Source organism: Geotrypetes seraphini, chromosome 8, assembly GCF_902459505.1.
Source record: "Geotrypetes seraphini chromosome 8, aGeoSer1.1, whole genome shotgun sequence".
NCBI classification, from domain to species: domain Eukaryota; kingdom Metazoa; phylum Chordata; class Amphibia; order Gymnophiona; family Dermophiidae; genus Geotrypetes; species Geotrypetes seraphini.
Window position 1 is genome coordinate 178275741 of NC_047091.1, and position 17463 is coordinate 178293203.

The window sequence follows — 17463 nt, forward strand, 5'->3', positions numbered from 1 at the left end:
AACCAGCTGTGTGTTAGCTAGCTGTAACCCCCCCCACACACACACAAGAAATTAAATGCTGGTGCTCAGACATTGCCCGCCACTGAATTTCCAGGCAGCGGTCAGCAAACCTCTGATCCCCATCAGCTGAATATTAACCCCCTATCCTTTTAAATATTAAATGGGCCAAAGCGCAGATTGATGTTCTCTGAATTTGCTGGACATTGATTCACCTGATGTTTGTGGCCTGCAACCCCCCTACCCCCCACCCCCCCTTTGTAAAGGTGCTGTTTCAGCCAACTCCGTGGTTTACTTGATGGTTATTTGGGTCCCTTGAGTCAGAGTGCAATGCAAAGAGAACCTCAACAAATCATATTACCATCCAAGACAAACAGGGATCACAATGATAAGCCATAAGCCAGAGTGGATATGCAAAGCAGATATCAGGTAACCTCCTGGCATATATTGCAAACGAACGTGGCCAAAGCAGAAGGCTAATATTACTGCACTTTTTCCTCTAGCAGCTGCAAAGAACAGTTCACATTGGGTCAAAGGAAGCACAGGTGCCGGCTAAGAGATGGTCATGGGATTTTCAGCACTAGCCAGAGAATGTAGCCAGAAGATCTAAAGAGGATTTTGGCTCCCAGCCACTGGATCAGGCTCTTCAATGAACCTTGGAGTGCCACTCAGATAGGGGTGGGAGACTGATATACTTCCTCCTAGAGGCCACCATTATCTGTATTGCCAGAAGGAGGAAATGGAGTAATTTCCTTCTGGTCAATATAAGAGGTTTAACTAATGGCATGGTAAGGGGAAGGGAGGGGGCGGAGCACCAGTATCTCTCCTCCTTCCTTGGGCAATTGGGGGGTCTCTTAAATGCTTATCCCCTCAACTAGTACCTCTTCTTGTCTCTGCCTGCAGTGAGCAGGAAATCCTTCCTACTGTTCACACTGGCCACAGCCCTCTTTCTGACATCATTTCCTGTTCGCGAGACCAGGAAATGATGTCAGAGTACAGGCTCAGCCAGCACAAGCAGAAGGTAGGAGACGGGGGCGGGGAGAAACTAAACAGGATCTAAATGAATCTCATGTGAAGAGCGTTCTCAAGGACTTTTCTGGAAGAGAAACTGAGGATGATGAAACAAAGTCTTCAGTATTTTCTTACCTTAGATTTACATTTTGGATCACCATCGGGATCAGTGAGCATTCCTCCGTAGCATGTAGGCAGCTGGTCTGGACTGATATATTTCAATAAAACCTCCTTCCAGTTATCTAGGGATTACAGAACAACAAATGAAGAAAATCTTGCGCAGGAGGAGAGGGATAGCAAGAGCAAAGAGAGAACGAAACCTTTTTCTACCAGTGTTCAGAGGAAAGGGGCCCAATTAGAAAGAATTAGCAATAGGCCCCACCAGAGTAGGGTTACCAGATTTTCCAACATCGAAATCCAGACACATAGCCACGCCCCATTCCACCCCAGCCTTGCTTTGTTCCGCCTCCAGCCCCGCCCCATTATGCCCCAGACTCCGCCCCCACAAAGCCTAGTCCTTCTTCGCCGACCTCCGGGTCGTGTCAAGAGGGCCCCGAGCATGTACAGATACATGTGACGATATCTGTGCATGCTCAGAGGCTCTCCAGATATGGCTGGAGGTTGGGGCTTCCCAAAACCCGGACAAAGGTAGGAAAAGAATTCTATTTCTTTTTTTTTTGCTTCAGGATAAAGTAGTATATTAGTTGTGTTGATAAAAATTTATAAACATTAGAGGCTCAGGTAGAAACCCGTTTACAAAGTATGTATTCTTCCCAATTAATATTTCCAAATTAATAAAGTCTTTTTGCTTATTTTTAAATGGGTTTCTACCAGAGCCTTTAATTCAGTAGCATAATTAAATGAAATAACTATTTCTGTAGTTTATAGGGACAGGCGGGGACGTAGGGGATTCCTCGCGGGGATGGGCGGGGACGGAGGGGATTCCTCGCGGGGACGGGTGGGAGTCCTCACGGGGACGGGTGGGACTTTGGCTGGGACGGGTGGGATTTCTGTCCCCTCGCATCTCTCTACTCTCTCTCTCTCTCTCCTTAGCCTGTTTCTGTATTTCTTTCTTTTTCCTCGGCTGTCCACCACCACCCCTTGCCTGCTCCCCCTGTCCATTCTAACGAATGCTAGAATATGTCTGTCTGTCTTTCTTTCTGTCTCTCTCCCTCCCATTGTCTGTCTTTCTTTCTGTCTGTCCCCCTTTGTCTGTCTCTCTTCCTGCCCCTGTGTCCTTCACATAGTATATATAGGGTGAGGAAAAAAAGTACCCCCTAGAGTTTATTGCTATTTTCTCAGCAATCACTTGGAATTTCAACATGAAATTTTACAGTTTTATTTGTTCTTAATGTTACTCCTGCAATTGCACAGTGCACAGTGCAGAATTCCCCATCCATGCAGAATTCAGCACAAACCTTCCATTCTGCCCCTCCTCCTCCCTTTCATGGATCTGACCTCTTTCCCTCTGACTGATAGCCGCCCGCCCCCCCCCCCCCACCCGCCATGAGATCCAACATACCTACAGCCTCCCACAACCTCCTTGGGCTCTTCAGGCCCTCTGAGGCCTACCTTTAATCTTCAGGACCTGGCTACTACTGGACCAGGTCCCCGAAGGCTCGCGGGATGGCGGGGAGGCCGGGGTTGCGCGGAGCAGCAACGGCAGCAGCTAGGCATTGCCGGGGTCGGGCATGGACCTTGCGGTGGCCGGGACGGCTCCTTACTTCGCTGGTGGAGGCGATCGGCGGCTGGCTGCGGTCCCTGGGCTGCTTTCAAAGTTCATTTTTTAGTTCAAAGCCGACGCCGCAGCTCCTCTCTCGATCTCCGCCTGGTGCGGTTCGAGAGAGGAGCCATGGCGGCGGCTTGAGCTAAAAAATGAACTTGTGTTGAAGGCCGCTGGGAGAGAAAGATGGTGGTAAGCACGCATGCGCACTCTTGTGGCCACATCCCGACAGATCAGGGATCAGGGAACACGGCTTTAGAGTGCGCATGAGCACTTTCCATTTTATTATTATAGATACTTCCATACCACAAACAGTTCTAAGTGGTTTACAAGGGAAGAGACCGTATACAGACAGCGGCATTACAGAGAACTTTCGAGATTACATTGGCATGCTAAGTTTAGTCAGGTTTATCTGGAAGAGTTTGGGAAGTACATCAGGTCTTAAGCAACGTTAGTAAATCACACTCAGTGGACTTCTGTTGGGTTGGTTTTATTCAGTCTGACAACTATGCCCGCCCAGAACAGAGAGACAGACAGATGGAAAGAAAGGGGGGGAAGGAGGGAGGGAGGAATGCTTCTGAGGCAGGTCAACACAGCTGTTTTAAGCAGAGCAATCAAATCATGAACTCAGATACCTCCTAGCACCATGATCTTCTTCCTGGTGCTTTCACTCAGAAAGGGCTTGACCAGGTTGTACGCCACAGGGAAGAGCTTGGGGGCTGAAAGAGAAAGAGACACGAAAGGAAATGTATTTCCAGGCCACGAACAGAGTTGCAGTCGGGGAGTTGGCGAGTATGAAGGCATGGAGCACGCCACCTCCAAGAGCAGCACATAAGAATAGCCTTACTGGGAACAATTGTCCGTTTCGAACAGTGACCAAACCAGGTCACAAGCCTCTGGCAGAAATCCAAAGAGTGGCAACATTCCAGAGCTGAGATTGTGATGTCATAATGCCTCGTTCCACCAATGCCTAAGAGCCAACTTCATCAGTGATGTCCTTTTATCAATCTGCGGGAGGCAGTTAACACGCGGAATACCGCGCGTTCAACCGCCTGCCGCGCTAGTTGCTAACGCCTCCATTGACGAGGCGTTAGTTTTTTGGTGTGCCGCAGGGGTTAGCGCGTGATGAAATGTCCGACACGCTAACCCCCGTAGCGCACCTTGATAAAAGGAGTCTTTGGTGCTAATTGTTGTATTTCTGTATGCACTTGTGTATGTTGGGTTTTTAAAAAATCTTTATTGATTTTTAAACTTTAGACAGTGCAATAAAATCGATTGAACATAAACACTGTATATAACGCACTATTAAATACACAATTAATACTTAAAACAATCATTTTCTCCCCCCTCCTTTCAATTATTAATACAAGAAGACTTTTTATGTGATTACAATATTATAATTAACTAATTTTAATCATCAAAATACATTTCCCTCCCCCCCACCCCCCCTCCTGGATATGTAAGGAAATCTAATAAAAAGAAAGATTTAATTTAAAAAAAAACTTATTTATTAAAAAAACATGAAACACAAAATTGATTTTAATTTTTAAATTTTATTTATTCAGTTAAGTTTTTTATCGATTATTTGATGAATTTATCAACCGAATTCCATTTTTTACAAGTTTTAGGATGCTGTAAGTTTCTTGCCTAGGGTTGTATTAGGGCGTTAGGGCCCTAAGATTTCTCCCCCTCCTCTCAATTATTAATACAAGAAGACATATTATGTGATTACAATATTATAATTAACTAATTTTAATAATCAAAATACATTTCCCTCCCCCCACCCCCTTCATGGATGTATAAGGAAATCTAATAAAAAGAAAGATTTAATTTAAAAAAAAACAACTTATTTATTCAAAAAACATGAAACACAAAATTGATTTTAATTTTTAAATTTTATTAATTTAGTTAAGTTTTTTATCGATTATGTGATGAATTTATCAACCGAATTCCATTTTTTACAAGTTTTAGGATGCTGTAAGTTTCTTGCCTAAGGTTGTATTACTTAGGGCTCCTTTTACAAAGGTGCGTTAGGGCCTTAACACGCGGAATAGCGTGTGCTAAAATGCCGCCCGCACTAGCCGCTACCGCCTCCTCTTGAGCAGATGGTAGTTTTTCAGCTTGCGCGCGCTAAGCCAGTGCGTGCGCTAAAAACGCTAGCGCACCTTTGTAAAAGGAGCCCTTAAATTTATTTCCATTTTTTAACATTGCTGTATAATTTAGTACTTCCGATGCCTTGTGCATTATTATTGTGAACCACCATGAACTGATGGTTTGGCGGTATATAAAAATAAACTATTATTTATTATTATTATTAAAAGGGCAGGGAAAACCCACTCTGTGGCTTAGTAGGGAGGGCAGTCCACCCCCAATCGCCATTATGGTGTGGGCGCAACACAACTCCTCTCGCCCCCCCCTACTTCTTCCCACTCATCGCTCCACCCCTTTCCCTTTCTCCGTAGCTCTAGTTGTCCATCACCGCAAGCCAACAGCTTCAACATGCTCCTCAGGACTGCGTCGGCTCCCGCTGACATTACTTCTGGGTGCCGCACATAGAAAGTGACTGTCACGAGGAGCACATTGAATTTGCTGCTCACACAGTGAACAGCCGAGGTAGGGGGAAAGGGAAGGGGAGGTGTGCTGCGGAGGGGGCGGGCAGGGAATGAACGGGGGATGGGGAGGGGCACCACCCCCTGGGCACCTCCCACTGCATACATTATTGAGATGGCTTGGGGAAATCTACGGTCTATGCCTAGGATAAGCAGCATAAACTCTGTTTCACTACTTGGGATCTAGCTAGGTACTTAGGACCTGGATTGGCCACTGTTGGAAACAGGAGACTGGGCTTGATGGACCTTTGGTCTGTCCAAGTGTGGCAATTCTTATGTTCTTATGTGAGCCAAGTATAGGACAATTAAGCCATTGTGACATCACTGGTGAGGTTGGTTCTTAGGCATTGGTGGAATGAGACATTATGACATCACGATCTCAGCTCTGGAATGTTTGCACTCTTTGCATTTCCACCTGGTACTTGGGACCTGGGTTGGCCACTGTTGGAAAAGATGCTGGGCTTGATGGACCTTCGGTCTGTCCCAGTAGGGCAATTTGTATGTTCTTAATTTCACAGAGCAGAAGTGATTGTTACTCTCAATGTTTACACCTGGGCAGGAAGCCTCCAATATGCATAGACTCACCTTTAATAACAAAAAGGTACTTCAGATACTCAGGATAGTTTTCTTCGTACACGATCAGAAGCTGTAAAACCAAAGCATCTAAATTTAGCTCTGGACATCCGAAACTCATACCTCTGCTTAGGGTCTCTCCAAAACCTTCCAAAAGCCCTGCTGTTATTTCTTCCCAGATCCCCTGGACGAAGGAGGGACAGATCGGAGTAGGCTCCCATTTCCATAAGAGCTACACCGAAGATTCATTCCCCCTACTAACCCAAATGCATTATTCATATTTGGCTGAGTTCGGATAACATATTTGGGCGGTGACGCGTCAAAAGCGCGGCAGACAAAGCCGTGCTTGACAAGGGGGGAGGGGGCTGAAAATTTGGTACAGCCCCCAAATTTTCCATGCAATTTACACGGGCAGAAATATTGTTCAGTAATTCTTTTAAAAAGGACTCCGAGTCATCAGGGGCGCCTTTGTGACACTTTCTAATGGTTCATAGACATAATCGCGGAAGACAAAGGCGCGCGCCGACAACTGAGCGCAAGACAGAGGCGCGCGCCGAAGAAAATTACTGTTTTTAGGGGCTCCGACGGGTGGTTTTGTTGGGGAGCCCCCCCCCACTTTACTTAATACAGATCGCGGCGGCGTTGTGGGGGGTTGTAACCCCTCACATTTTACTGGAAACTTAACTTTTTCCCTAAAAACAGGGAAAAAGTGAAGTTTTCAGTAAAATGTGGGGGGTTATAACCCCCCAAATCCCCCACAACGCGGCGTGATCTGTATTAAGTAAAGTGGGGGGGGGTTCCTCCCCACGCCCCCCCCCGTTGGAGCCCCTAAAAACAGTAATTTTCTTCAGCGTGCACCTCCGCGCTGTGCTCAATTATCTGCGTGCGCCTTTGTCCTGGCGCGCTTTTGATCTGACACCCTTTCTAATCCCTGTACAGAAGAGTGGCCTAGTGGTTGGGGCTGCTGCCTTAGCACCCTGAGGTTGCTGGTTCAATCCCAGCATTCCTTGTGACCCTGAGCAACACTTAACCCCCTCCATTGCCCCAGGTATTATAGCTAGATTCAGGTATTATAGCTAGATTGGAAGTGCACTGGGACAGATAGGGAAAAGAGCGTACCTAACTGAGGGAAATGTAAACCACATGGATCTGTTCGTTGGAAAATGTAGTATATTAAGCACCAATAATTGATCACTTAATCATATTTATTTGCCACTTTTTCATGAAGAGATTCACCCAAAGCAGTTTACAGTACATTAAATAATAATCAGGTACTCTTAAGTATTTTCCCTATCTGTCCCAGCAGGCTCACATCTAACTGGGCAATAGAGGGTTAATTGACTTGCCCAGGGTCACAAGGAGCAGGCTGGGACCAAACTCACAAGCTCAGGGTATGGAGTAGAGAATGACATGGTGACAAAATTCATCACCGTTTCCGTCCCCGCGGATAACCACGGGAAATAATCCCATGTCATTTTCTAGTGTCTATTTCAGCCTCAGTCCTTCTACACCAGCATTCTTCAAAGCAAAGCTTGCGGGTCAGTGGTTGTGGCCATTCATACTCTGATTCTTATGGGAGCCAAGGATAATGAAGCCATTGTGACATCACATGTGATTGGCTCTTAGGTACTGGTGGAATGAGGCATTATGACATCACAATATCTGCTCTGGAAACCAGAGACTGTCATTCTGTAGTGTCTGTTTCAACCTCAGTCCTTCTACCCCAGCATTCTTCAAAGCAAAGCTTGAGGGTCAGTGGTTCTGGCCATTCATACTCTGATTCTTCCCTCTCTCCTTAAAGAATGACATGAAGATGGTTTCCCGCGGTTATCCACGGGGACGGGGACGGTGATGAATTTTGTCACCGTGTCATTCTCTAGTGTGGAGGCAGCAGCTCAACCCACTAAGCCACTCTTCCACGTCACTCTGCTTTGCTGTTACCCCCCCTCTCCCAATCACCCCCCCCATTTCCTTGGCCCTAAGACAACTGGGTTGTTCCAAGGCAAAGTGTGGTAGTGGGGAGGGGGGGGTCTGTTTCCAGAAAAAAAAATGATTTTTAATTAATTCTGTTGAAGTTTGACATCTTAGATAAATGTGGATGTCTTCCATTATTGTGACAGCAATGTTCAAACCCCTTTCCAGGGGTAAAAGTGCATTTTATTCACCAAAGTGGGCGTTTTGAACCTTTCCCAGTTTGCAATACACGACTTTTCTCCATATTCACTTGCTCGCGTTTCGCGTATAGCTGCCTTCAGAGAACCCTCGGTAACCTGTACAACCATTACCAAGTGAAGAGTGAGAGACTGTGGCACAGTTCACTGAGAAGTTCTACAGGTTATCGAGGGTTCTCCGAGACAGTTATACAAGAACGATAAGAAGAAAAGTCGTGTACCTGTACATTTAATTACACATATTGGTTGGATTGTTACTTTCACCATGTGGTGGGCTTGACCCACACAACGGTCTCATTGTATGAATCACCTCTGAACACATTATTAATTCCAACTTACATCTCTGAGCATTTCCTCTCTGCAAATAGTAGACGCCTTGTTCGAGAAATTAGATTCTTTGCTTTTCCCGCTGCCCTTTGGGACAAGAGCTTTGGTAAGTTGATTTCCAGTTCCTATTCCTATATTAACTTCAGGAAATTTTTAAAAACCCATCTTTTGAAGAAGAACTTTTAGCAACTTAATTGTCAAAATTCCTCTCTTTTTTTCTCTTTGAATATTTTTCATTATAGAATTGTTACATCACTGCGTATGTGCAGTCCTCTTTCATGTAAACCAGTGGTTCCCAACCCTGTCCTGGAGGACCACCAGGCCAGTCGGGTTTTCAAGATATCCCTAATGAATATGCATGAGAGAGATTTGCATATAATGGAAGTGACAGGTATGCAAATCTCTCTCATGCATATTCATTAGGGATATCTTGAAAATCCCTGGGGGTCCCCCAGGACAGGGTTTGGGAACCACTGATCTAATCTAATCTTCCATTTGTGCATTGCACATACCTATAAAGGCTCAAGGCAACATAGAGAGCGGAAGTGGGGAGGGAGGAGGTGAGGGGACAGGGAGGAGAGGCAAATGAGTGAAAGTGGAAGAGGAGGAGGAAAGACGAAGGGGAGAGTAAGGCCTAGATTCACTAAAGAAAGTGGAGTCAGTCGCTGTTGGCCGACTTTAAAACCATTTGCATGCAAACTCTGACTCAAAAACGATTGAGTCGGAGCAGAGCCCTGACAGTAGTGACAGGAGAATCAGCCTCCTGTCACTGCTGTCAGGGCTTCTGCTGGCTTTTTTTATTTTTTAATCGGGCAGATATTTTGCGGGTATTACACACGTAAAATAACCGCTCGATTAAAAAAAAAAGCCCCCCCCGTGACAAAGTGCCCCCTCCTTCCCCAAACCCTCCAAAATTCCCCACCGCACCCCACAAACGCAGCTCCGCTGAAAGAAAATGCAGGAGGGATGCCAATCAGGGACTTCCTTAGACTCCTCCCTCAGGAAGTCCCTGATTGGCTGAGGAGTCCGAGGTGCCTGAGCCAATCAAGGCCTTGGGTCCCTCCCCATTCATCACATGATGCACCGGGGCGGGGCTTAAGGCCACTATTCGTAAGAGAAAGAAGCCTGGAGTAGGAGGGACTGAGCACCTCTCCTACTTCCAACTTTTTTAAGGTACGGGGAGGGGGTGGGCTGGGCCCGGCCAATGGCGGGTTTGCGAAGGCAGAAGGGAGTTAGCATCCCTCCTTGCATATTCATTCGCGCGCGGAACTGGGCCCGATGGTAGCAGTGGCGGCGGGCACCATTGCGGGGGGGGGGGGGGGATTTTGGTGCAGGGGGCATTTTTATTGGTTCAAGGGGGCACTGTCGAGTTAAAACCACGGGCTCGCAATGTGCGTTTTGCAGAATATATAAAAAAGGAACAATTCCTTTTTTATATAATCTGCTTAAAGCATTGCGAGCCCGTGGTTTTAAAGGGTAGGAGAGTCAGTAATGAAGTGAAACTTCGGATCGACAAGCCCAATCGGTGTTCCTTCTTCTGTCTAGTGAATCGAGGGCTTCCTACTTTGTATGCCGTTTCCCCTCATTTGCATGCACGGATCGGGTCGGGTCAGAGGTTGATCAGCCAGGAGGTTAGTGAATCGGGGTCGGGGTAAAACTGGTTTTGCGATCATCAGGACATGATCGGAAAGGCTAGTGAATCTAGCCCTAAGTATCAAAAAGTGAATGTTCTTTGCACCAGCCTGATTTTGGGTGCCATTTACTGAAATCATGCCCTTTTTTGGTGTGGCACAGTAGTTAAAGCTACAGCCTCAGCACCCTGGGGTTGTGGGTTCAAATCCCACGCTGCTCCTTGTGACCCTGGGCAAGTCACCTAATCCCCCCCATTGCCCCAGGTACATTAGGTAGATTGTGAACCCACCGGGACAGACAGGGAAAAATGCTCGAGTACCTGAATTCATTCATATAAACCGTTCTGAGCTCCCTGGGAAGAACAGTGTAGAACACTGAATGAATAAATAAATAGTGAGAAAAGTTTCAGCCTCTGATTAGCAGAGTTGGTATTGTGACATCATAATGCCTCATTCCACCAATAAGAGCCAACCTCATTAGTGATGTCACAATGGCTCGATTGTCCTATACTTGGCTCACTTTTACTACACTTTGATTTCTAGAGTGGCGCCGTGGTTAAAGCTACAGCCTCAGCACCTTGAGGTTGTGGGTTCAAATCCCATGCTGCTCCCTGTGACCCTGGGCAAGTCACTTAATCCCCTCACTGCCCCAGGTACATTAGATAGATTGTGAGCCCACTGGGGCAAACAGGGAAAAAATGCTTGAGTACCTAAATACATTTTTGTAAACCGTTCTGAGCTCCCCTGGGAGAACGGTATCGAAAATTGAATGAATGAGTAAATTAAATAAATAAGAGTATGTGTATTGTACACACCTTGGAGGCATTTGGGGAGAGGGGATGGAAGAGACAAACAGGGTTGAGTATCCAACCCTTTGGGCTTCGCTTTCAATTGAAAAAAATTACCCAACGGGAAGACGGACGCAGTCTGCATGCGCAGATTTTTGTTAGGAAACGATCAGCGTGCTTTGATTACTACTGCAGTCTCCGAGGACAAATTGCTCGGGAACTTTGCATCCATCTCAGAACTTTGGATTATTACCCCAGATATTGAACTACGAAATGGTAATCCTTAGATCAGGGGTGTCAAAGTCCCTCCTCGAGGGCCGTAATCCAGTCGGGTTTTCAGGATTTCCCCAATGAATAGGCATTGAAAGCAGTGCCTGCACATAGATCTCATGCATATTCATTGGGGAAATCCTGAAAACCCGACTGGATTCCAGCCCTCGAGGACCGACTTTGACACCTGTGCCTTAGATCAAGGCTCATAAAGCAACAAGTGATAAAATGATATAAACCTGCTTAGATAACAAAGACCTGTGATGAATTTTTAAATTTAAATGAAGTTAAGATAGCTGGAGGGATTTCAGAAGTGTCAGGTGCTCCTGGGTCTCTCTGCTGCAATGCATGCAACACCCAGGGCAGGATTAATTCGTCGAGGGCCCCCTGCCCCGCCCCACCCCGCCATGTGCCCAGGCGGAAACAGGAAGTCGTGTCAGAGGGAAGCTTTGGGCATGCAGCACCGCTTGCACAATTACAGTTCCCGTTGCCTTTCTTACCCGCATTGCTTGCCTGTCTTACTTTCTGTCGATTGGGGTGGGGCCCGCATTGCCTATCGGGGGAGGGGGGGGGCGCGTTGCCGTTCTTTTTATAACTTTTAAAACGACGAATGAAGTATGTGTACTTATCTTCAAAAGTGTTGCTGTACTTAGGCTGGTGGACCCGACATGTTTCGCTGCCGCTTCGTCAGGGATCCACTCATGCCGTTAACCACCATCCCGCATAGACTCTTCAGATACAAGATCTTGCCTAAGTACAGCAACACTTTTGAAGCTAAGTACACATACTTCATTAGTCGTTTTAAAAGTTATAAAAAGAGTTTTAAAAACATAAAAGTATTGAGCATCAGCTATTAAAATTTAAGCCTTGACCGATGAGGAGTTCACACATGAATCTCCCCGTTATGAGAACATAACCGATATGGGACGGAGGAGGGGTATTTCTGAGGTCTATGGCTAAAACAGAAGCAGTAAAGGTGTAACATAGGAAGAATACTTTAAAGGTTGGAAGCTTGGAATTTGATATTGGATTTATACTCTTTTTTTTTAACGACATAATCTGGTAACCCTAAACAAACTGTTTTTTGCCTCGGTATCCTGTCTTCTCTTTTGTTCATTAGACAAAACTGTCATTAGACCAATTGTCGGGGACCCCCAGCGCCCGGACCCTCAGGCCTTTTCCTGCTCACATGGCTGTGCTGCCCGGGGTACACCGTCAAAAGCGCTTAGGACAATGGCCAACAATCCTGCGCTGACATTTGAGCGCAGAAGAAATGCGCACCGCTGCTTTGAGGCCTTCCGTATTACGCGCTGAGTGGGGATGTGCGGGGAAACCACCCCAACTACACTTAGAACTCCTTGCGCTCACGTTGGGGGAAACCCCCCTCTCCCCCAAGTACGATGAGGGTTGGTAAACATGCAGGTATGATGCTGGGCACCATCAAAAAGGGTATCACAACCTGGACGAAGGAAGTCATCATGCCGCTGTATCGCGCAATGGTGCGCCCGCACCTGGAGTACTGTGTTCAGTATTGGTCGCCGTACCTCAAGAAGGACATGGCGGTACTCGAGGGAGTGCAGAGGAGGGCGACTAAGCTGATAAAAGGTATGGAAAATTTTCCATACGCTGAAAGGTTAAAAACGCTGGGGCTGTTCTCCCTGGAGAACAGGAGACTTAGAGGGAACATGATAGAAACCTTCAAAATCCTAAAGGGCATAGAGAAAGTGAATAAGGACAGATTCTTCAAACTGTGGGGAGCCACAAGCACTAGGGGGTCACTCGGAGAAATTGAAGGGGGACAGGTTTAGAACAAATGCTAGGAAGTTCTTTTTTACCCAGAGGGTGGTGGACACATGGAACGCGCTTCCGGAGGATGTGATAGGCCAGAACTCGGTACAGGGGTTCAAGGAAGGTTTGGATAGGTTCCTGGAGGATAAGGGGATAGAGGGATACAGATAGAACTTGAGGTAGGTTATAGAAGTGGTCAGAAACCACTTCACAGGTCGCGGACCTGATGGGCCACCGCGGGAGCGGACCGCTGGGCAGGATGGACCTCTGGTCTGACCCAGTGGAGGCAACTTCTTATGTTCTTAACACATCCTAAGGAGAAGGGTGGATTGGGATTGTGGAACATACATTGACTGTCTATAGCTTGCCAATTGCGATGACTGGTTCACAGGGACTTCCTACTTCTCCTTTACAGAAGTGGAACTGGAAGTATTTTTACACTTTATGGTAGGGACTCTTGTACACGCCCCTGAGAGATATTTTAAATCTCAGAATCCTGTTTCTCAACCCGGACACAAACCACGGCAGTGGACTTGTATCTATTTAAAGCTTTCTTCTGTTAGTTCGCTCTCGTTTTGCCCCCTGGCACAGAAACATCCTGCTTCACTTCCCGGACTGACTTCACGTAGTATTTTGTATCTCCACCAGGTGCTCACGGATGCAGGAGCCTTATGCTCCTATCAAAAACCGGCACGGAAATATAAACTGACTGATAAAGATGTACTCCCATATTTGCAGTTACAGCGTTATATTCAGTCTTTGCAGAAACCTTAACTGCGAAAATATTAGAGACATTGACGGAGGCATTTTGCTTGGAGGCGCAATCACTGATACCTCTATGTTTCTATCACAAGTTTTCACTGGAGGACGCACAAGGTCTACACTTTGTCATTCTGGGAGAGTGGTCGTCGACTGATCTGGGCTTGAAATCTGCTACCCAGAGATGGACTTCTGTTTCCCTGTTTGAATTACACTATAAACGGGCCTTGCGACTTTATATCTCTCCATCTAGAGCAGTGGTTCTCGACCTTTTCAAGCCAAGTACCCCCTAAGCCTAACAAATACCAACCGAGTACCCCCGCCCAAACTCCGCCCCTGACTCCACCCCCATAATAATATTAATTGTAATGCAATTTCTTCCACCCATTTTTCATAAACACACAATATAATCTTATTAATACATAACCACAAAATTAAAAAAACAAACCACAAAGCACACTGTACGCAGATAAAATGTTAATTATCATTTATATTCGGGGGTTTTTTCAAAGTGGTCAAGGCAGATGACTTTCAAATATGCAATGTCACCTCAGTAACTATAGAAAAATAGAAAAATATACTGCAAAATATAGACAGCAGATATAAATTCTCAAAACTGACACATTTTGATCACCAAATTGAAAATAAAATCATTTTTCCTACCTTTGGTGTCTGGTGATTTCATGAGGCTGCATTTCCTTCTGACTGTGCATCCAATATTTCTCTTTCTTTCTGGCTCCTGCATGCTTCATCTCCTCTGGACCTTATTCCATTCCCCAACCATCATCTCTCTCTGTCTCTCCATGAATCCAACTTTTCTTACTTTCTCCTCCAATCCTATTGGCAACATTTCTCTCATCCCCTGGATCATGTGCAGCATTTTTCACAACTGCCCACTAGCCCCATGCCCATTTCTCCTTCTATTACCCCCCTCTAACACTATGCCACATCTGTCCCTCCATCACTATGCCAAAACATTCCTCCCCCTTGCATCCCCTTAAATCTATCCCTCTGTTCCCTCTCCACCATCATATCCAACATTTCTCCCTCTCATCCTTCTATTCCCCATGCATCTCTACCTCACTCCTCTCTATGCCTAATTTTCCTCTTCCTTTCCTCATGTGCACCATCTCTTTCCCTCTCACTCACACACTTAGGCCCAACAATTGTCCCTTTCTGGTCCCTCCCTCCCTCCTATGTCCCGAGTTCATGCCCCCTCTCCCTCACTGCCTTCCAGCCTTTGTCCCACCCCCCTTCCTCCCTCCTTCCCCCGAAGCTGACCCGCGCCAAAGCCTGCCTGCCCCCAAGCTGACCTGCAGCCGATTCCTCCTCCCCCCCCCCCAGTCTGCTGCCACCCCCGCCACCTGCATTTAATTATCCCCCACTGTAACTCCAGGAGGGGAAGGACCAGGCACGTGCAGCGATTGCATGTTGCCAGCCCACAAGTCTTCCCCCAACGATGTCAATTCTGACATCGGAACGAAGGTCCAGCCAATCACATCATATCAATAAAAGACATTTGAGCACCAGAGTCTTCCGTCGCTGTTTCTTTGTCAGTAGAATGACTGCCATATTTTTCCTAAAATGTATTTTGAAAACCTTCAATTAAAAGAAAAACAAAGAATGTCTCTCCTCACCTCTATGTAAGTCTCTATCGCTGGCTTCCAGAGATGCTTCAGTGCCAATCCTTCACAGTCATAGATCATAACGATTTCCTCAATTTTTCTCCCCAGCTGGAAGACAACAGAAGAGAGTTGAGAAATATAAGCCAATCGCAGATGAGGCGTTCCTTCTGTTATCTGCCTTTAAATAATGGAGCTAGTATGGCAAGGCAAGAGCCATGAATAACACGGGAACATGGTTTAATGCCACTGCTTTTGCAGATGGTAAACAGGAGTCTGGCACCTGATAATCTGGAAAATTTCAATTGTATGTCCAATAACAACAAAATTCAAAATTAGATGTTACTGTAGTAAGAATTAAAAAGATCGGTGTCACATTTATGTCTTACAGCTAAACTGGTGGAACAGGTACTTGGGATCTCTCAAGAAAACCATCAAATGACTGAGAGTCATCCAAAATGCAGCAGTCCGTCTCATTTATGGCCTCAAGAAATCAGCCCATGTAAGCCCATATTACAAAAAACTACACTGGCTGCCTGTGGAACAAGGGGTCATTTTTAAGTTTGCTTGCCTTTGCTTCAAAACCATGACAGGTTCATCCCCATCCTATCTGTCTCACCAATTCGAATTCCCAGGCACAACTAATGCACGCAGGACCTACTTGTTCGCTTTTCCATCCCTAAAGGGCTGCACCTACAAGAGATACCTCGACAGAACACTATCGTTCCAAGCAGGCACATGGAACAAATGTTTAACCAACTTCATCTCAAACGCATTTTCGTACGTTTAGGAAATCAATCAAAACTTATCTCTTTGACAAGTTTCTCTGACCCCACTTCAACCTGATGTACTTCCAAAACACATCCAGATAAACCTGACTAAACTTAACATGGCCATGTAAATTCAAAAGTTCTCTGTAATGTCGCTGTCTATATACAGTCTCTTCCCTTGTAAAACGCTTAGAACTGTTTGTGGTATGGCGATATATAAAAATAAAGTTATTATTAAACCAGCTTACTGCTGGCAATCAACTACTACTATTTATTATTTCTATGTTCAAACATTTTTATTGAAGGAACAACATAAAAATACATTCTTATAATACATAAAGATATTCCTTACAAATAATTTCACATACTTAAAATTCCAATCCATATAATCTATAAAATATTATCATAAAATGCTATCATTCCTCCAAACATTTTATATGACAAACCTTGATCCCCCCTATTATCACCCCCTCCCTTCTCCCTCCCTCCCTCCATCCCATTCCTCCTTCCCTCCCAGGATGAAAGGTGACAAAAACAGCCAGGTGTTGGACTACAATGAAGGCCACCATAGTTTCAATGTCATTCATTAAGAATTAAACTTCTTGTTCTAGTCTAGGTGAAAGTTTATGAATATAGGGGGGTCCCAAGTTTTCATAAAAACACGAGGTTCGTCTAGGACAGGGGTGTCCAATGTCGGTCCTCGAGGGCCGCAGTCCAGTCGGGTTTTCAGGATTTCCCCAATGAATATGCATGAGATCTATGTGCATGCACTGCTTTCAATGCACATTCATTAGGGAAATCCTGAAAACCCGACTGGACTGCGGCCCTCGAGGACCGACATTGGACACCCCTGGTCTAGGAGATTGATGAACCTCCCAAACCTCAAATAAAAGTAAACGATGCAATTGGTTCCTCCGATGCCAAAAACTTGGAGATTCTGTCTGTAACCAATATTGCATAATGCATTTATGACCTATCATATCTGAAATAAAAGACCATATACCCCACAAGTACTCCCCTTGGAGAACCCACAACAGGACCAATGTTCTCTCTAAGGATTGATGAGGTGTGTGCAAAAAAAAAAAAAAATGCATGAGCGACAAGTTACATACTCCACAAATTTATGAGCAGGCGCACATGTGCACTCCTATCTGCGTGTTCTGTGAGGTGTAGGTCCGTGGCCGCAGGAGTGCGCATGCGCGAGTCCCCAGCCTGTTCTTTGGTCTGCCCTGCTCCTTGCCTTGCCTTAGTGTATTTTTAAGCTGAAAGACGTGGCAGTGGCTCCTCTCACGATCCCCACCTGCGTCGGAAGTCCGATGCAGTCGGGGATCTTGAGAGGAGCCGCCGCTGCATCTTTCAACTTAAAATAGACTAAGGCAAGCAGGGCAGACCGAAGCTTCAAAAAACATTTCAGGCGGCGGTGC

General features: G+C 45.9%; 1 protein-coding gene across 3 annotated transcripts in view; it reads right to left on the reverse strand.

The window, feature by feature from the left end:
* The window catches only part of SEC14L2 (SEC14 like lipid binding 2), a 53581-nt gene that overhangs the window by 11691 nt on the left and 24427 nt on the right, over positions 1 to 17463 (reverse strand). For all 3 annotated transcript variants that reach the window (XM_033956970.1, XM_033956971.1, XM_033956969.1), the window contains 4 exons: positions 15285 to 15380; positions 5926 to 5986; positions 3367 to 3450; positions 1144 to 1250 (listed from right to left, as the gene is read on the reverse strand). In XM_033956970.1, the coding sequence (XP_033812861.1) occupies positions 1144 to 1250; positions 3367 to 3450; positions 5926 to 5986; positions 15285 to 15380 (348 nt within the window). The remainder of the gene's footprint in view (positions 1 to 1143; positions 1251 to 3366; positions 3451 to 5925; positions 5987 to 15284; positions 15381 to 17463) is intronic.